Source organism: Rissa tridactyla, chromosome 9, assembly GCF_028500815.1.
Source record: "Rissa tridactyla isolate bRisTri1 chromosome 9, bRisTri1.patW.cur.20221130, whole genome shotgun sequence".
Taxonomy (NCBI): Eukaryota; Metazoa; Chordata; class Aves; order Charadriiformes; family Laridae; genus Rissa; species Rissa tridactyla.
This window is the reverse complement of record NC_071474.1, coordinates 37,906,162-37,926,908: the sequence shown is the minus strand read 5'-3', so window position 1 is coordinate 37,926,908 and position 20,747 is coordinate 37,906,162. Positions and strand designations below refer to the sequence as shown.

Sequence of the window (20,747 nt, the reverse complement as noted above, 5' to 3'; positions counted from 1 at the left end):
AAGCAGCTGAGGCGCTGAGGGGGCAGAGAAGGGGACGGAGCTGAAGCGCTGAGGGGACGGAGAAGCGGAAGGAGCTGAGGGGACGGAGAAGCGGAAGGAGCTGAGACGCTGAGGGGACGGAGAAGGGGACGGAGTTTAGGCGCTGAGGGGACGGAGAAGGAGAAGGAGCGAGGCGCTGAGGGGATGGAGAAGGCGACGGGGCTGAGGCGGCGGCGCTGCCGCTCTGCGCTTGCCGGCCTGCGTTTCCCGCCGCTGCCGCTGCATGCCGCCCTCCGCCGGCGCGCGCTGGCCTGCCGCGCACCCCCAGCCCGCCAGGGGGCGCTGCTCCCTCCCACCTCGCCTCCGAGCCGCGGAGAGGCTGCCGGGAGCCGCCATTTTCTCGGCGTGTGCCGGCCTTGGAGCGGACTCCGCAGACGGTGCCGGCAAAGAGAGGGACGCAGCGCGGTGAGTTGTCAGGCGGGCGTGGCCATGGCCGTCGGTACCCCCGAGCAGAGGGTGGGATGCGCTCCCCGGCCGCCCGCTCTGGCGGCTCTCGCTGCCCCGGGGAGCTCGACGGGGCTCCCCGCGCAGGGCAGGGGGCTCGGTCATTTCGCGCTGCCTGGGGCCCTCCCGCTCCTCAGGCAGACGGTGCCGGGGGCTGGCGGGGGCGCCGCTGTCCCGGCCTCTCCAGGGCTACGGGGAAGGCGTTGCCATGGGAACGGGGCGCGCCCCCTCCGCCGTGAGCTGCCGGAGCGGCCGGGCCGGGCCCGCCCCCCCAGGCCAGGCTGAGCCCCCTCCCGGAGCCCGCCGCCCCGCGGACGGGTCTGCCATCCCTGCGGCTTGGAGGTCCGCAAGAGACTTTCCTCTGAATAGAACGTTTCAGGTTGTGCTCTCTTTACGGCAGTAAAAGAAAAAATTTACTATGCTAATATGCGGTTTTGTGGTCGTCTTTGGTTCTTTTGACATATTTGAATATTGTCTTATCTCCCTTCTGCCCACTCTTTTTTTTTCTTGTTTTTTGTGTTTGCTTGTGTTTTTTTTCTAACAGACCCATCACTTTCTAGAATGCCCTTTCTGCTTCTCCTTAATAAAAATGCAGTTTGTTCAGGTTTTTGACGGTAAGAATTTGGTAGTTATTAAGAATTCTGCAGGAGGAAGATCACTCGGATCATGTTTTTTTCAGCTGTAATTCAGATTTCAGTTTAAGCAGTTCTCTTTTGCACAATGCCTATGTATGTATGCTGATCGGTTTCTCTTTAACAGTTAGTATATTTCTGTTTCTGTACCACGGTCTCTCTGATGCGCCTGTCTTCCTGGTAGAAGCCCTATAAATGGGTATAAGAACTATTCTTAGTCTTGATAATTTCTGTTCCTTTTAATTGTTACTAATTTGCATCTGCTAAAAAACATAAATTTAATCTTGAAACTGCCTTTAGATACTCTTGCAGAACTGCTTCATTATCCCTTCATTGCTTCAATCATACGTTGCAGTTTTAGTACTTCATATAGCTAAGTGGGAAGTTTTTGTTTCTTAAATGAATGTTTAGAAACTACAAGATCTTACAGTAGACCAATTTGGAAGGAAAAGCAACCAACTGGGGGAAAAAATTACTTTTTTGTCAAATACTTTTTTTTTCAATGTAATACTTTAACAAAGAACAGTAGGATATACATTAACTTAATCTACGCTTTGTTTATTGTGAAATAAATCACAACATAACAGAGAAGACAACAGTGAAGTATTCTCTCGAAGAAAGCAAGTTTTCATGTGATGAATTTGTTGATTAAGCTTTTATTTGGATATTTTTCATTTTCCTAAGTGCTTCAGTTTGCTATCTACTTGATTGCTTTGACTTTTTCTTTGAGGCCCTTTAAAGAACACCCAACTTTCTGTAGAAAACTTGGCACCTACAGCATTGGCCAAGAAGGGCAAAGGAACAAGTTAATGATTGTTCTGTACCTCCTCTGACCTCGCCCTTTGTAACCAGCAGCAAAAGTGAAAGAATTCTGATGAGGGTTGTTGTTTGGTTGTGGTGTTTTGTTTTTTTTACTGCTCCTACTGATACAAGGCAGACTTGCATTTGTTATCACAATAGTAAGAAAATATGTGTTCATATTTTGGTTTTTGAAGTATGAAGATGGATTTCACTTCAGGCTCCTGTGTACCTGTGATAGTGCGTCTACTTCTGTTGCTATCCTGCCAGGGTGGGTGAGACATCCACAGGGAGCTGAAGAGTTTCAGAAAATCCAATTTATAATCAGATGCAGAATTTCCTAGGAGAGAGAAGAGAAGGCTGGTTTATTGGACCTTATTCTGTGTGCTGTTACAGTCGTTCTCCTTTTTGCTGCCCTCTAGTTGTTAATTCCACGACTTTGTTTTGCCCTCTTTGGATCTTCTGGAGTCTCCCCAATATTATGTCCCTTGCTAGTTTCAGTAAAATATCTGGATTTCAGACTTTCCTGGATTTCAGACTCTTTCAATTTTAGAATATATTTTATTTGGATTTCTTGGCCAAAGCATAGAATTTTAATTATTTTTTTTTTTTTAATCCTAGTTTTGGAGTTGTGCCTTTGTAAACTGTGCTTAAAGTTATATGAAAAAGAAATTTTTTAACCATTGTTTTTTCTACCAACAGGAATGTAAATATTGGTGTTTGTTCTAAAGATTGGTGGGAAAATAGAGATGAAACCAGTATCTGTTTTGATTAATGTATTACTAAACTTGGTCTGATTGGATACTAATTTCTTAGGGAAAAACTATTGTAAGTACCCTTTGCGTTTTTTTTTTCAGGAGTTAACAGCATACAGTCTTTTGCTGCTTTGTATTTTTCATAGCATGTGATCTGTCTTGTGGAGTTCTAATGCAAAATATTCCGAATGTGATGATTGAAAGTCAGACTCCAGAAATAGCAAGACTTTTGAACATAAAAAGGTGAATGTTGAAAATATGTAAAGACTGAAGAAGGCATGCTGCAGAACTTAAATTGGATTGTCCTTCAGGACCTGGAATGCTAGAATATTAGCTGGTGATAATTCATAATAGCTCTAACTATGCCACGGAATATTTGCTCTTGCCTTTTCTCTCCTTGATTAGTTGTCAAGCTGACACCATCAGTAAGACTTTTAGCCTCCCATATGGTGCTGTACTTTTGAGAGGGTGAGGAAGGGACAGAAGTTCATTTCATGGGAGACGATTCTACGCATCTAAATTTGGGAGCATTTCCTTTTTTAGAAATGGAAATGGTAATACTGTAAGCGTATAACTGAAAATTGTTGCAAGAGAACCTGTGTGCCTTCTGTGTTAATTTTGGACTTGATGACTATCCAAAATCATCTTTACTAGAGAGCAGGTTCTATTTTAAAACTTGCTTAATAGGATCCCGTTGAAGTTGAGAAGCCAGCCTCCGTGAACAATGTCACTCCTATCATATGAAACATAAAATGAACCTCTGCATGTTTTGCAGTTCATTGTCTTTCCTCTTGTACGTTTTGGTGAGTTTCTTATTAAATAGAAAGGCAAGCAGAGTGTTTTCAACAGGTGCAACTTTCATATTTCACTTTTGGTGCAATATTATAATTAGAACTTATCTCCAAGTCATCCCAATTTCCTGGCAATTGAAAAACTAGAATATAGAGGATAATTCAAGAGAGTTTTTGAAGTTTACAAGATGATGAGTTGTGTGTGTATATCTATAAAACAGTAAAAATATATATACAAATTCACCTCATTCTTTAATGGTGAAACATTCATGCTAGTGATACCAGAAAGCATCATGATGCTGCTTCTGCATCTGGCTGCAGATAAATGAGTGATAATAATGAACTAAGAGGCACTGGCGTGGTCAGGAGTATTAGCTGGGTGGAAGCAAACACCCTTACCAGTGGGCGAGGCAGGAGGAGATGGGCTCTCTGTACTTGTCTGGTTTTACAACTTCTTTCTTTAGAAACAAGAAGATTGAGCAGTTTTGCAGTGGCATTAATTGTGTTGCGGTAGCTAAAGTCCTATATCTTTATGTCTCCTTGATGAAAGACTCCCTCTTTTTCCATCTTTTTCTTCAACTATAAGTTTGAATGATTTGTAAAAGGATGTAGCACTAAAAGCGGGAGCACGGCTGACACTGAAGAAAGGAGATATGTCTCAGGGTGATGCAAGTTTTGCTAGGCATTTTTTCCTACTGGCTATTCTACTTAATATACCCCCATTGACTGGATATTTTTTTTGTTTCTTAACCAAAACAGCAGTAACTCAACTTTTAGCATTTACATTTCTATAGTGATATACTTTATAATCACAGATTTAAACTTTTTTATTATTATTATTTAGCTCATCCACTTCATAGTTAACAAAAGTAGTTTGTCATTTCTACTTTTAGGAGGGTAGGAACTGCATAACTTGCATGTCCCCCAAAATGTATTGGTACACTTTATGGATGGAAGTACGCTTCAAGTTGTATTAAATACAACTTCCAAGATGTTTTCTATTAGAGAGAAAAGTTCTGAAAGTTTAGTCTGTCATCTGTAGGCAATTAATTTCAGTGGCAGCAGCTGTCAGAACTAAACCTTTGCTTTAGATAGGTTTTCCTGTGTCCAAATTAAAAATGCTGACATCTCTTTTACATTTTGCTCTCTGCTAAACACTTAGCAAGGTTTGGTACAGCTAAAATTGTTTTCTCCAGACCTTTAGTCCTTCTTCTTTCTTGATCACTTTGGATAACACTGATTTATACATTCATTAATGGCTGTAATTGATTATGTCTTATGTTTGACTTTTGACATCTCTGTAGGACCATGTACTTAGGCTACAGGATGCCAGCTTTTTCTAGGGTGGCTAGTATTTACTCTTTCCTTCTCACACATACAGCTAAAGCTCTTCTGAAGACGTTTATCTTGCAACTTCACAAAAAGAATATTTTTTTCCTCTGCCCTTGGCAGATGCAAATTTGTTCTACCCTTACCTACTGAGAGCACTGCCATGAATCCATTCTTCTTGTTTATTTCTCTATTCCATACCCATATGACTTAAGAAAAATACAATATGAAAATCATTCTCAAAATAGTACGTTTCTATTGGCATCATTATATTTATTTCTAAGATGCAAAGAGTGTAAAAGTCTTTGTGACTGTAATCAAGAATTAGGAGGATCTAACAGCCTATTATAACCTTGAGCAGCTGACTGAGCTTCCCATCAGGGTTTATCATCATAGGAAGTAAGTAGAGTCTTTGAAAAACAGACAGATGAAGCTGAGCTGATGGATTTATGTAAGCTTTGGCACTGAATCAAGAGGCGGCGTGTAGATACATACCCTCTTTATAAAATAAAAAAAAATCTGTAAGCTGAATTTTTTTAAAATGGCTACTGATACTTATATGTAACTATGCTAAGATTTGTAAACACTGTTTAAATAAATCCTATGCATCTTGTGGTTTTAATCTTTAAAAGTGCGCTTTCAGTTAGCAGCATGCACCTTCCTTGATCTAATTGCAGCTGAGCAGGCACAAAGTGAAATTCAGTGAAGTGACATATGCATAATCTGTGTGTCAGCTGGTACAGTATGTTCTGTTTGATATTTACTTGGTGCACTACTCTCACATTTCAAAATTCAGTCAACAATATACACTAACATTGCACTCATAGTCAGCATGTCAAGCAGTAGAAGCTCCATGTTTATGTACCCTTTGGTCAGGAACATGAGGCTGTGCAAGAAGGTTTATGACTTGGAGGTTACTGCCATGCCTGTCGTGGAAGAATTAAAAATAACTCCTTATAATGCCAATCTGTTTTAGGATTAAAGATGGAAATAATAATGTCTAATAAAATATACTTAAAAGAGAAAAGCGGGTTCTGTACTTTTCCTTTGAAGCATTTCAGCTCAAAGTATTGCAATGAGGATATATTTCTGCATAAAATCACACCTTTTAATATTTTTAAACATTAATTGAACATGTTTGGCTTGCAAAACTACAATGTACAATTTTGCATTTTGCATAAGTTAACGTTTTTGCTATGGATTCTTGTCTTTATTTTTTCTTCTGAAACGTAATCAATAGACTATATAAATCGGTACTTTAGCTTGAAAGTGGGAGGTGTCTTCTGACAAATACCTTCAGATATTTAAAAGCAGGATTAAACGTGGCTCAGCTTCTCGAAGTCTTCCAGGCTAAAATAGGCTTTGTTTACATACTACATATATAAGAAGATATTTAGTGCTTCAATAATACTTAAAAAATCTCATGATTTTAAAAAGTGAAGATGCACTTCAACATTTCTGGACCTTCTACTTAATTAAATCTGTGCAGAAAGGCTTAATTAACTTCCGTATGCATAAAGTATACTCTCTGAACTCGGCTTTGCTGCTGGTATGTATCGTAAAGTCTTGTGTACATGTCTTAGTTGGCTGCTTTTTATGAATTGACGTTTCTCAGCCATAAATCATTCAAAAATTTACCTTCAGTTATTTTTCTTCTGCAGTTAACGTTTGAGTGCTGTTATGGTGCAGGATATTGTTCTAAATCATTAATCCTGTCAGTTGGAATAAGGCAACTCTTAAAATACCTGTGTAGAAATACTATTCCTAAGTTAGTTTTAATTTTACACTTAGAACAGTTGCTTTTAACAGTTGTTTGAAATAGAAATAATTGAACCTGATGTTGCGTTTAAAGTAGTACTAATGTATTTAAAGCAGTACTTAGACAGAAGAAGAGCTTGTCTCAATGCTTAATAAATACGTTTATATCTTTTTCTCTTAGATAAAATTATACTGAAATGTAAAGCAATTATGTTTAGAGGGGCTGTCGTAAGGAAAGGGCTTCATAACATGGATGGAGTGTTGTTAAAGCTAGCAGATACCTGTGAGGGATTTGTCCTGCTTCTGTCCTTGCACTATTTAGACATGGTTATGAGAGACTTCTAGAATGATGGTTGAATCTTTCTGCTCCAAAAGATTTAAGATTAAATAAAGTGCTTGATATAATTTGAAACAGTTACTTCATATTATTTTTTTTTTATTCCCTGTGTTAGCAGAAGAAGTATTGAAGTATTCATAGCACTGTAGAAAAAAACTGTTTGAAAGAATAAAGCTGCTAATCTCAATGTTCTGCGTGATGAATGCATTATGTATAGATTATTTTTTTTTAGTTTTATCCTAACGCTTACTTTCAATTATATTTTCCCTCAATTGTTAGAACTTCCAGTACAATACATAAAGATATTTTTTTCCTGCTTCAGATACCACTGTTATATCTGGCTGAAAGGCAGTTGGGGGTGGCACGGATACTGGATTTTAGGTAGCTCTGTTAATTTATTTTTGCCTAGCATCCACAGTTATTATAAGTAATCATAAAATTGAAAAAGAACATCTCCGTTAATGGAAAATCATCTTCATCCTGATTTCTAATGTTTCAGTTTAGTCTTTGATCCTCTTCTTTCCCTCTTTGTGTCTTTGCTCAAATGTCTCCTTCTCAGTTCCTTAGTGTCATTAAAACACACACACGTCTTCCTGGGAAACACCAAGAGGATCAACAGAGTAAGCGGAATACAACTAGTACAAACTGGTTTAAGTAATAATTTAAAGCTCATTCTGTTATTCCTGTTAGAAAAGTCTGTCATGTATGAGACACACCACCTACATGATATTTTGAGTTTTGCAGCCTGTATTTTTAAAGGTGAGAAGTTATTTTGGGAGAAGAGGAGAAAATGCACAATTAAATGTTACATGTTTATAGACACTCTGAAAACAGTCTGCTTCAAAAGAAGTGGGGTCTTTGGAATAAAATGATCTAAAAAGTAGATGTTTACTAATTGCATGAATTAAAAAAATTTTTTGAACTTACAGCTTATTTACTAAAAAAAAAAATGTTATGAGGTTTCTTAAATTTTCTGATCTTGCGGGGGGGAGAGCTTTAGTAAAAGGGTCCAGAGAAGTACTGCAAGACCCAGGCTTGCTCATGCAGTATAAAAATGATTTGAAGATCATATCTGTCCGGGGGCACTGGAGAATCTGGGTCTTACTTAAGATACAATATTTGTTTAGATTGCTTTGGTAAAATATCTTCTTTAGCTTATGAAAAATAATGACTTACTGTAAGCAGTGCATTCATGTTATAAGGAAGTTTTATGTATATGTATATATATGCATCTGGTATACATTAATCTATTTTTTTATTCTTTATGCATATGATACTGCTGTATCAGTTTTCTTTTTAAGAATGGCATATTTTAAGATGAGTTTTGATAACGGAGCAGTTAAGTGGTGCTTAAAACAGAACTTGTAGTTAGTTTATGAGAAGTGGGGGCATAATTAATTCTGACTCTTAAATGGCTTTTAACTTCGTCTGTCATAGTCATCATTGTAGTATGTGGTCACCCCATATAGCATAAGGAACAAAAAAGCACAAACCAAGGGTGATCTTTGTGTCTTCAGTAAATTCTTGAGATCTGTTAGACTTGAACCTTTGTCTGTCTCTACCCCTGATTTCACTGAGGACAGGGAGGGCAAATTACAGAGAATGGCTGAGTAGATTGTCTGATTTGCCACAGTTATTTTGTATGCAACAGATCAAAAGGGGATTTAGAAACTCTATTCTGATTTTAAAGTAAATATAAACCAAAAAAGTAAAAATTTAATAGGATGAGTTGGTTTTTCACCGTTTCTGAACTTACAGAGAAATAAGTAAAATAGAAATGAAGGTATATTGCTATTCATGCATTGAAAGCATATGCATTTGTTTTGTTTTTTTCAATGGGCTTTTTGAAGAGGAGTCTCTGAAGGATGTGTGGTAGGCTTTGTTTGCTTTCTTCTAGAAAGTCTTTTAAGCATGCAGATAAGAAAATTAGTATGCATGTAACAGTATTTGAGTAATACAAAGTATTTTATGAATGCAGTGTTGTAGTGATAGATCCATAAGGTCACTTGAGATCTTTACAGAAACAGTCCTAGAGGATTTTAAATAATGTTTTGAAAGGAAACAAATGTGAACTTTTAAACTTTTTTACAAAAATTAATTGTTTTCAATATATGTATACATTAAAAAAAAAAAGTATTGTGACAGCTTTCATATTGTTACACTGATTCTACACATATTACTACATGATTCATATTACTATTACTGATTTAATTTTTTTTGCCCTTCAAAGTCAAAACAAGCATATAGGTCAGCTTTGTAGGTCAGTCCATGCAATTTATTTAGAAGCTATTTTTGAAAAGCTATTTTTAAAAACCACAGAATAATTTCTAGTATCATTACGTTAGTCACGAACTGACTTAGAGAAGGAATTAAAGCTGGTGCTCAGAAGTAGTCTTGTGTCCATGATTACCCGAAGCAAGCATGCTGGGTCTCTAACGTCATGTTTTCTCAACCTGCTTATAGGTTAATTATCTTTGTCATTTTGGCAAAGGATGCAGCGATCCTGCAACGCATAGTCATTTTAATTTTCCCCTTCCTCTTCTGAACTTTAAAAAAGGTTTTGTCTGTGCTGTAGAATCTCAATCTGCTATTATATAAGCAATTATTATAACTATAATATCTGCATTGACCTCACAGAAAGTATAATCAATACTAATGCACATGTTGAGGAAGCTGAATTTTTGTCTGATGGCCTACCTTAAAAAGGTGAGGACTGGACATTGATACATTTCAGGATCCATATATAAAATGGGGGAGGACACTTGTTCAAATAAATACATAGTCTATTCTTCCTTATATGCATTTATTTTTGCCAATTGCTGAATTATTATTGCTTTGTGCTAAGAAGTCCATTTGGGCATTCTCATAATAATTTAATTTACCACTTCATAAAGGAGTAAGTTTGAGATGTGTTTCAGCAGTATCCTGTGTTTTGCCCAAGACTTTCTAAGTCAATAATATCACTGCACTTGTCAGGATGATGGATGAATTTTTACTGTTGCCTGACTTCATCCATCTTGGGATGAAGGTGATGACTGTGTTTGTTTGTGGTTCTTGCACAGGACCTGCGGGAACCAAGTTGTTTTCTTTCATCCTTGTGAAAAAAGGGGTTGTCTGAGTGCTCTTAGCAGCCTTCTGGCACAGAAGGGTGCGGGGCAGGACTAGCAGTTGGTACTCACCCTGGAAAAGTGTAGGCAGCAATAGGAATGTGGGACAGGTGGTAAGGAGAATGACATTCCTGAAGGGAGGAAAAGCTGAGGTGAGGGCAGAGGCGCAGGAACTTTTGATAGAGTGTAGGCAGGGCATGGGAAAGTGTGGAAGCAATGTGCTGAGCATGAACACTCGTGGCTGGGTAGTCCAAGACACTGATCTTAAAAGCAAAGCACAGCATTTTGGTAAAATACCCCAGTGAAACATCTGATAGTTTATTTCATGAGATATTTTGCTAAAAGGAAAACTGAGATATATGTCTCTACAATATAACATGAGTCCAAAGGTTTTTGTTCTTTTGATGATGGTTTTACCAGTTGTTGCCCATCTGTAATGGGTTTGGCAGTCATGGCCTTAATATGGGGGAAAATAAAGATAGTTGTGTTTCAGAACTGGGCTGTAAAATCTCGCAGTTGTGGTCTGGTTTAGATCAGTATTTTAAATTCAATAACTCTGTATTTCAGGTTCATAAGCCTTTTGGCAGAGTTTTGTGCCGAGCTTTTGTTAAATATTTTGTTGATTTCATTCTTCCAATGCTTGTTAAGAAGTAGAACGTGCTTTTAAAGCTCTAAGTGTATAAACCTGTGTGTTTTCCAGGTATATTTTTATTGGCCTATAAAACTTCATGATCTTTCTGCCTTTCTTTACAGCTTTTTTTATTTTGTTTTGTTTTTAATGTTTTGCTGTTTGCCCCTGTGTGGCACAGGAAGCAGGCAAGGGTGAGATGTGAGGGAAGAGACATTATTTTAGTACATAAAGGATAGCTAGTTTAATTTAGCCAGTTTCCAGGCGTGCATATGCGTATGATCTGTTCTTCTGTCTGTGAAATTAAAACATTTATTCTTTGTTTAGGAAATCTGAAGGGAGAGCCCTATTTACAAAGAGATGACGTGTAATGGCCCAGATAACTCGGAAGCTTGTGCCTCTCCAGACACTGACCATGACCAGGAATGGGCACAGGAACACTACCGACTAGGAACTTTTGTTGAATTTCCACTTGACTGTCCGGTTTCAGCATTAGCACTAGCACGAGCTGGTTTTGTTTATACTGGAGAGGGTGACAAAGTGAAGTGCTTCAGTTGCCATAAAACTATTGAAGGATGGGCACTGGGGGATTCTGCAGTTGAGAGACACAAAAACCTTTCCCCACATTGCAAATTTATTACTGAATCTACTTTTCTGGAAAATAAGAGACATCCTGACGCCCAGAACTACCAGCATAGAACTGAAAATGGTTCCAGCAATTCAGCCCTCCCCTGTGCCCTGGATGACCCATCTGATCTGGAGGCAGATTATCTTTTGAGAACTAGGCAGGTTGTGGATATGTCAGATAATTTGTATCCTAAAAACCCTGCTATGTGCAGTGAAGAAGCAAGATTGAAGTCTTTTCACAAGTGGCCCCTCAATGTCCAGTTGACACCAAAGGAATTAGCTAATGCTGGATTCTATTATACGGGTGTTGGTGATCAAGTGGCATGTTTTTGTTGTGGTGGAAAACTGAAACAGTGGGAACCCAGTGACAGAGCTTGGTCAGAACATAAGAGGCATTTTCCCAAATGCTTTTTCGTCCTGGGCCGGGATGTTGGAAATGTTCCAAGTGAATCTGTTTCCGCTGAGCTTGGGAGAAGTGGTCTGAACAGCGCACAGTATCCAAGGAATCCATCTATGGCAGAATATGGAAGACGTTTACAAACGTTTTTAACTTGGATCTATCCTGTTGACAAGGAGCAACTTGCTGAAGCTGGGTTCTATAGCATAGGTAAGCCAGACCTTAAAATGGCTAATATTTTGTACAAAGAAATATTATATGAGTGTCTTGTTACGACAAAATAACCATTTTTTTATTCTAATACAGAATGATTTGCCAGAATTTCCTTACTCTGTAAACTACTTTTCATAGTTCTTGTGTAAGATAATATGCATTATATCAAGTATTTTTAATAGCAAAATATAAACTTGGTCATAAATTCCTTTTTACAGTAAAATATCAAAGTGTATTTTCCTCGCCTGCTAAAACCCTCATAATACATCTTCCACAATGACAATTATTGAGGTTAATATTTTTTGAAAAATGAAGTGGTGTCCTCCAGATATCTACCTTAGGTGTCAGGAGTGGGCTTGTGGCTGTACAGAACCCTTTGAACAAGACAATCCAGGCTGTGTGCCATTTTATTTAGTTAACACATGTTTATCACATGCATTATCATAGCATTCAGACACCCGAAACTAGCAAATACCATTACTACCTACTGTAAAAGCTTTATGAAGACAGTGACTCCAGTGGAAGAGCTTTTAGCCATGTAGTATTTGACTTGGATAAGACTCCAACATCTTTGTGCACTGGTTTGCCAATTAGATTGAATTGAACAGTGCCATTAAAGCTCTTTGAAATTCTTCACTGAGAGATGCTGAATGCAAAGTGTTGCTATTATTAGGTCACAAAGAAAAGGGGATTATCTGGGATAATTTCTTGCTCTCCTCTTAATTGGTTTCTCTCTTAGTAGCTCTCAGAAGAACTTTTAAACCTGATTCCATTTGTTTTACTTATGGCCATAAATAAAGCTTTTGATATATTATTGTGTGGGTGATATATGGGCAATATTTGTACCCAGTAGAACTGTTTTTATTGATTTCTTCTTGTATTCCTAAAAGTACCGAGCTTCTCACAGCCAAGTGAGATCTGTATTGTGGAGGTGCACTAAATGGGCACCAGCTTATCAGACCCGAGGGCTGTTCAAGTGACTTCTGTGAAAACTTCCTATGGCCTGAGAATTATTTATCTCTGCAGGAAAAATCTATTTGTACCTTCTCCCCTGCTTTCAATAAGCACAATATCTAAACAGTTTCTGGTGCAGTCTTTGATTACAGTAGGCATAGTGCTAGAACAGAGAGAATGCAATTTCTCCTACTATGTCCTCAGTCAGTTAGGCTACTGCTGTATGGAGCCCATGAATCTTAATGCTGAAATGGAGGATCCAAAAGACATGTAAACATCCTTAATTCTTTGTGGTAGACTACTTCATGGTTTGTTTACCAGTGGGTTGAGCTATTTGATAATAGATTATTTTTAGCTTTCAGTCTTTATCTTCATAATTACTTGCTAAAATAAAATTCAGGAGTATTTCATGTGACTCTTACTTTGTATTTTTTAAGCTCAAGTCTCATAAACATTTGTTTCAAATTGTATGTATTATGTCCTCCTTGAAAATTGAGTTCTTTTTAGTTACAATTGCTAATCAATAAAATAAATATTTTTTCTTAATAATGTAACATTTTAGTTGAAAACTTATTATTATGCCTACTAGAAATGTGTAACTTTCTTGTCATGTGTTTCCTCAGGTAATGGTGATCATGTTGTGTGTTTCCACTGTGGTGGAGGATTGCAAGAATGGAAGGAAAATGAAGACCCGTGGGATCAACATGCCAAATGGTTTCCTGGGTAAGGTATTTTTTACTGGTTTCTTGTTGCATGTCTGAGCCTTATTTACAGAGCATACTAATAAAGGTTTCAGAAGGTTGACTATGGTTTAACATTGTTTAGATTTATGAAATTAATTTATTTTTTAGTTGCCCTCCTCTACTTCCTCCTTTTTTCATTTTTGTCATGTAGGCACCAAAGGAATATCAGTTATCTTCCAGGGTTTATGTTTTTCCTTTTCAATAATTAGAAAAGATTTTAAGTAAATTTTTGCATGGGGTCCTTATTTTTGTTTTTCCATCTGTTCTACCTTCTGTAGTCCTGCTATTTATTATATGTATGACCATTGACATATGCTTTAATGTTATATTGGAGGCCTCAAAAGAGGACATGTCATCTTTGAGAGGTAGGAGGGAGTTCTCTGAAGTGGGTGGGTAAGAGAACTAAATCTCAAGAGGCTGAGGGCACAACAAACTCATGAGAAGTGATCACTCTGAAAGGTTGTCCTCAAATTGTGCCTTCTGAATAACTGTAAGTCAGTGTTGTTTGTTTGTCAGTTTGTTTGTAGAAATTATTAAAGGGGAGGGAGGATTTCTGTTTCTGTATCTAACTGATGTCTCAGCTAGCAGAATCGTGGAGTTTTGTGAATACGTACCTGATATTTATTTTTTTTCCTCATTATCCAAGAGCTACATTCTTAGCATTATTTTAATAGCTTCATACATGCCAAATTTTGTAACTTATGTCAGGATACAAAATGACAAAACTTCTGTCATGGTGCAAACAAAAAGTCTGTAGTGGTATTGAGTTCAAAACATACTTCTGCATAATTTTAAAGGATTGCGGATTACAGACCCAGAAGTAGTTTTTAGAAAGATTGCCAATTTTGTCTAAAAATCTGTCTTGAGGAAAGGAGGAATAGCATATGACTCATTGTTTCTTACGGATGGATAAAAGGTGTCAAAGTTCAAATACTTAGTTACTTGTATAACATTGATAAAATCAATGTCTTTTATGCGTTAGCTGCCAAGTTTGTCTTCTGTGGTGAAAGGCTCTCTGGAAGCTCTGAAAGAAATGCCATTCCAAGTTTTTGGCTTGGTGCAGTGAATGGTCAAGATGCATTGTCTTGCTGCGTTTCACTCCTCCTTCCATGGGTTTGATATGGTTTTAGGTTGCTTAAATTATGACGGATTTAATTACTTACTCACAGATCATTAACTGTCATATATGGGAGGGTTGTTTGCACATCCACTTCAGCGGCAGTGGATCAGTCTCACGGCATGCTTCCTATGTCCATGAACAGGACACCATGAAGGTGAACTAACTGCTGAAGCTAGAGAACTGTTGTGGAGGAGTTATGGCATTCCCTAAATCTTCTGGTAGGGGAGAGCTCTGCCCAGTGACTAGGACTGGTTGGAAAACAGTGAAAGAAAGCACGTAAGGCACCTGTCTGACCAGTGACTGCTTTTCTTTGATTGCAAAAGACTAAAAGAACCAACCTTTTAACATAATGTTAGTTTTTCATTGGAGTCTGTATTTTTATAAACCTGTGGCATCAGCTGTCATGGCCAACAACTCTTTAGCTTTGTGGTTCACCAAAAATGTGAAAAAAGTTAAGTACTGCTGAAATGATTAAGATGTTTTTAGAAATGTTTAAGTGAAGTTACTGATGTTGACTAAACATTTACAGATATCAAAAGCAAGCATTCTGTATGATGTAGAAAATGTATCAAAGCTTTCTGAAGTTATGTAGTCAATCTTTGTTTGCTGCTTATGCAGTTTTATTATAACTAAATATTTTCATTTATAGGTGCAGATTTGTGAGAAAGGAAAAGGGGATAGAATTTATAAATAACGTTCACTTAAGAGGTGGATGTAGTGATCCAACAGTAAGTGTCTTGCATATTAATCAAATATCATTTTGTTAAAATAGAAAGCAATCTTAACATAATTTTCATATGAAGTTACTCTTCTCATTTTCTGGCCGTCATTTAGTTCTGCTGCTTCTTTCATTGGCAGAAAGTGAAAGACATGGAAGTGTATTTTGGTTCTGTCATTCAGGGTTTATAGATCTGACAGTTCTCCTTAGTTGGATTATGGATCACAGGTAGGGTACTTTGCATATGTTGGATATTTCGCACTGAACAAGTGCTATTTTTTTCTTATAGCCTGGGAACCTGAGGTTTACAATGAACAATTTCCTTGTTCAAGTGTAGTAGATAATTTTTCTTTTCTTGTTGGTAGAGCATTGTATGCAGTCACTAAAAAGTAAAACCAATTTTATTTTAGAATTCTTGAGTAGACTAAGGATTATATGTGTATGATTATAGCAAAGATGGGTTAAAATGAACATTTAAAACAATATGAAAGACAGAACAAAACACTGATCCCTTTGCAGTTGTTCAGAGCAAATTTAATAGTTTTAGTCAATAAAATAACTGAGATCAAATAGCTCTTTTCTGTCTTGTAACTGTATAGGTTTCTTTCTACTTTCTCCAGAATTGTAATTTTGTCTTTCTATGTTTCACTTTTAGACAGAAGCTGCTGAAGGGACAATACTTCCTGAAGGTATCTGTTTAGAAAAAACCCAAACCAAATAAACCCTGCCTATTTTGGAATATCCATATTTGCATGTATAGTAAAGAAAACGGTTAATTTTAAAAATAAAGTATGACAGGCAAATTGTTGGATGATATTTTTCATTGCTTCTAAAGAACTGCGGAATGAATGTTATTTCTCTTAGGGGAAATCTAATCATGGTTGCATAAATATTGTAAAGTAAAGATTGTAAACCATGAAAGAAAGTACATATAGGGTGCACTCTTATTTTTATAGCTAGTAACTATACATCAGGTATTGAATTAGGAGTGCTGTGGGATGGATGTTAAAAAATACTGAAATGAAACATCATTGTTGCTTTTCATGAGGCAGGAAGAGTTGAGCTGTTAAATGGCAAGGACTAGGAAGCTGAGAAAGCTTAAATAGCTTGTTATGTGTTCCAATATTACACATTCCTGCAATGTTTTTCACAAATACCAAGGCATAAAAAGACAAAACAGTTAAAGGGGTAGTAGGAAGACAGTCGGGCAGATCCTAGGGAAATGATAGCTGTTGCTAGTAAGAGTGGTTACACAGAACCTATTTTAGAAATCTCTCACACACTACTCATTTATGAGAGTGGAAATTAGGTTTAAACTTTTGCTCTTTGAACAATCTTGTTAAGTAAAGAAGAAATTAGTCATTTACGTGTAACAGAAGAACTGGAAATAAGACACGCTGTTAACAAATGTGTTAAAAAAATTACATTGAAAAGAGAAAGGGGGAGCTCCAACAGACTGGAAAATGGTTTCCCATAGTAGTGTGGTGTGTTACCATGAATGGGCTTACTTGCTTGCTGATTGTGCTGTGTTTTGTTTTTGTAAATCCAAATTATTTATTGTTTTTTCTTAACATATGTGTGATTATTTTTTTTTCTCCTTCCCTGAACTGAACTAAAACTAATGTAATGTTACCAAATACTTACGTACCTTGTGCCTTGGAATTTTGGATGAATTTCAGTTAACACTCAGTTATGGAATTTGTGATAGTAATTATATATGACATTTTATTTAAGAAGTTGAAGTAGTTGATTTGAATAGCAAATCTAGGAGGAATTCTATATTATAAATAGATGAAGGGAGACTGGGAAAGCTAGGATGGAAGAAATCTCAAATCTGCAGTTTTGGGTGTTTGGATAACACCGTTTTTTACAACTAGCAAAATTCTCAAATCAGAAATAGAGTTCCTTTGGCTAGATATTTGAAAAGGTGTCTTAGAGTACTATAGTGAATACTGACCAATAATCAGATTCATCCTTGTTAAATTGTTGTTTGTTGTTTTGTTGTTGTTTTTTTTTTTTAATTTTTTGTTTTAGATGATCTCTTGCAGAATCCTTTGGTACAAAGTGCCATAGACATGGGTTTCAGTTTGTCTGAGATTAGGAACACCATGGAAAAGAGATTGCAGATGTCTGGAGAAAGTCACACATCTGTTGAGGATCTGGTAGCAGACTTAAGTGCTCAGAAAGAAAATACAAGGGAAGAAGAACCAAATGAAATCCCAGTTGAGCAAGATGAGCTTATTCAATTACGAAACCTCTGTGTGTACTTTCATATCGGCTCTTTAGTCTGTGAAACGTATCTTATTGTTATCTGTTTATTCTACCCTCTGATCGAAGTCTTACTTAAAATTCAAGTTACAGTGCTGTAACTTAAAATTCAAGTTACAGTGCTGTAACTTAAAATTCAAGAGATTTAATTTTAGAATTAAAAAAAAGCTGAACAAAGAGGGTTTTAAAATATTTGAGTGTAGCAGCATTTCTAAATATCATCTATAAAATAAGTAGTATTAATACCTCAAAAGTGTATGATATTGAAATAATAGTCTAGTGTGCTTCTGGGAAAGGTTATATACATGCTAACTAAAAAGCCAAAATTATTGTGATAAGGGCGTTTGAAAATAAAAGCAAGAACTATAGATGTGGGAACTCTTGGGCAATAAGAAAAAGTGTACTTCTAGATGGTGTTTCTTTTCAATTATTTGTGTTCCAGCTATGCCGGGACATGGCAGTTGTGCTCAGAAAAGCCATTGTGGTGCACTCTGTAAATAGACCAAACCCAAGATTTCTAACTCGGGAGACTTATAGTTTAAGACAAGCGTATGGGTGAATTCACAGAGAGGGAAAAGACCATCTGGTTTGCTTGATAGGCAGAGGTCTTACCAGCCCACTCTTTTTCATAAGATTTTTAATGGACATTATGGAGGGAAAAAGAACTTGCAGTGAAGATGGACGTGATTTTTATGGTTGGCTGTGCAGAGCTTTCCTCAAGTGGCAGGGGAAGGCTTTTGAAGTTTGCATTTTCAAATGGGGCACACTGGAATGATAAAGAGCTCATGTACAACGCAAAAATTATTACAAATATTAAGCTTTTGAAGTACGGACATTTTGAAAACAGAGGCAGGGAAGGAAATCACATCCTCATTCTTTTCATTGGGGAAACTCTCTTTTAGTAGAGGAAAAAAAATAAAATCCAAATTACTTAACCAGTATCGGCGAGCCTTTCTTTCACCTTCTGTACAAGTCTTGGGAAAGCTGTCAGTGGGAAGTCTGTGAAAAGACTGGTTCCTGATTGAAATATCCTAAATTCTGTAGATACTCCAAGGCCTTGCAAACACAGGTAGCTGAATTCCCTGCTTGCATTGGCCTGGGAGATGTAATGAGATCAGGAGGGAAAAAAAAAAATGAGAGAGGATTCCATGCTGCAGCTTGGTTTCCATCTCTTGTAATTTTTTTTCTTTTTAAAGGTGTGACCTTTAAATCATGCAAAGAAAACATTGTCCTTGTGTGTAAAGAAAAAAAAAAAAAGGAAAGAAATTCAGTGGTACTAAGTATGTTAATTTCTTTTTATGTGTTTATTTTCCGTAGATCTCAGTACTGAAGAGAAGTTAAGACGCTTGCAGGAAGAAAAGCTTTGTAAAATCTGTATGGCGAAAGACATATCAGTCGTCCTCATTCCCTGTGGTCACCTAGTTGCCTGTAAGGGATGTGCTGAAGCACTTCATGAATGCCCCCTGTGTCGTGCAAATATCATGAAAAGACAGGAAATTTTCATGTATTAGTGAAATGTACAGCACTATGAATGCAAACGTTCACTTTTTTTATTGCTTTAAATACATGTAATGTAATGTAAAAAATGTCGTTAATTCCAGGATGTAATCATATGGCAGTATTTATATTTTTCTGCTGTTAAACTTTACATACATTTTAACATCTTAAAAATTATTTTCCTTAAGTGAATTTTTTGTATGTAAAAACCAATATTGAAAGGCAATTATATATATTCTGTAACTGCAGCTCATAGACCTGATTTGGGAAGGTCTAAGTAATGCAAAGCTTTATTTATAGATCATTCCTTTGCTTCACTTTGGTAGGACTCTCTGTGACTGAAGTTTGTGCAAATACAGTTGCATAAAGAGTCTGGACCGATGATAAAATTTGTAAATAAGTGAATTAAAAAAATTATTGTATACATGTATAGTATATCTGAGATTTTTAGCTTCTCAAGCACGTTGTGTAAGATTGGAAATGCTATCTTATTTCTGTAACTTTGGTTGTGACGTAATTCAGATAATACACGTAAACCTGCTGCTACAATATTTCACCTTAGGTTTGCTACTGCGACTTCCTAAGTGTCTGTTTTGATATATAATTCCTGTCTCCCCATTTATTTTTTTCTCTGGGTTAGATGTATAAATTGACTTCAGTAAACTGGTTTTAGGCATCCATTTTTCACAAAAATACCTCTGTGTATAAAATGTACATTTATTTCATTATTTCATATTAAGAGAGAACTAAACAGAAATGAAGGAGACTTTACATACCTTGTGCCCTTCATGAAAGGAGCGATCTCACTTTAAATTGCCCCCTATACAAAAATTTGTTCATTGTTCGATTTTTTTTTCCTTATTTTTTTTAACACTTAGCATTACCATAACTCATTTATGTGCTAATACTTTGCAGTGCTTCTGTCTGTTTCCATTGTTTCGTAAGAAACGATTAAACTCTATCTCCATCAAAATGCGTTTGTGTTTTTTTTTTTTTGAATTCACCAGTAATGTTAGAAATCTTTCATTTTTGTTCTTGTCAGTTTGCAGCATTTAAATTAAAAAGTTGATATATCTTCAGTGAGAGTCACCTTAAAATACTTAATAAACTATTTCTTACTGGACTGATCCTCAGTTTTCCAATTAAAAAAGTATCATAGCTTTGCATTTAAATTCAGATGGTTTACGATCGCTCTACTTCATGTGACTTCCTTATTTTGTGAAGCTGCTATTTTATTTTGTGTATATATTTTTATCTTTGAGTCCTACACACTAATAGATTTAGAATATAGAATATATGGAGTATAATTTTTCATGTAATAAAAGTTTTAAATCCAATACACAGACATTTAATGTATACTTTTTCTATTTTTTTAAATATATGCTGTGATTATATGCTGGTGTAATGTTATGAGTATTTAAAATAAAGTGCAACCCAGTTGCTCCTTGATCAGCGTACTTGATTCTTACATGCAAAAACAAAAATCATAACAGAAGGTTGCTTTCTCTTGCTTTTTTGTTTTGTAAACCAACTGTTATTAATTTAACCTGAATGTTATTAAGTATAACAAATATATTTAATCGGAAAGGAAA

At 36.6% G+C, this 20,747-nt stretch overlaps 1 protein-coding gene across 7 annotated transcripts; it reads left to right on the top strand.

Moving 5' to 3' along the window:
- Positions 1-329: 329 nt before the first annotated feature.
- XIAP (X-linked inhibitor of apoptosis) lies at positions 330-20,612 on the top strand. Of its 7 annotated transcripts, none has more exons than XM_054214327.1 (8): positions 346-444; positions 2,616-2,741; positions 10,946-11,852; positions 13,433-13,532; positions 15,322-15,400; positions 16,046-16,079; positions 17,425-17,649; positions 18,976-20,612. In XM_054214327.1, exons 3-8 carry the CDS (start codon positions 10,979-10,981, stop codon positions 19,167-19,169), a joined length of 1,506 nt encoding a protein of 501 aa, XP_054070302.1. In that variant the 5' UTR covers positions 346-444; positions 2,616-2,741; positions 10,946-10,978; the 3' UTR covers positions 19,170-20,612. The 7 variants fall into 7 exon arrangements, with proteins under 7 accessions (XP_054070303.1, XP_054070302.1, XP_054070309.1 ...); XM_054214329.1 differs by lacking the exon at positions 346-444 and adding an exon at positions 742-862; XM_054214328.1 differs by lacking the exon at positions 2,616-2,741 and having other exon boundaries at positions 330-444.
- The last annotated feature ends 135 nt before the right edge of the window (positions 20,613-20,747 follow it).

Excerpts from the sequence above, each read along its gene's own strand:
- XIAP (XM_054214328.1), top strand. The coding sequence starts at position 10,979 with ATGACGTGTAATGGCCCAGATAACTCGGAAGCTTGTGCCTCTCCAGAC. Across the intron at positions 16,080-17,424 it reads AGGGACAATACTTCCTGAAG|ATGATCTCTTGCAGAATCCT; the intron begins GTATCTGTTTAG and ends TTTTTGTTTTAG. Across the intron at positions 17,650-18,975 it reads TATTCAATTACGAAACCTCT|ATCTCAGTACTGAAGAGAAG; the intron begins GTGTGTACTTTC and ends TATTTTCCGTAG.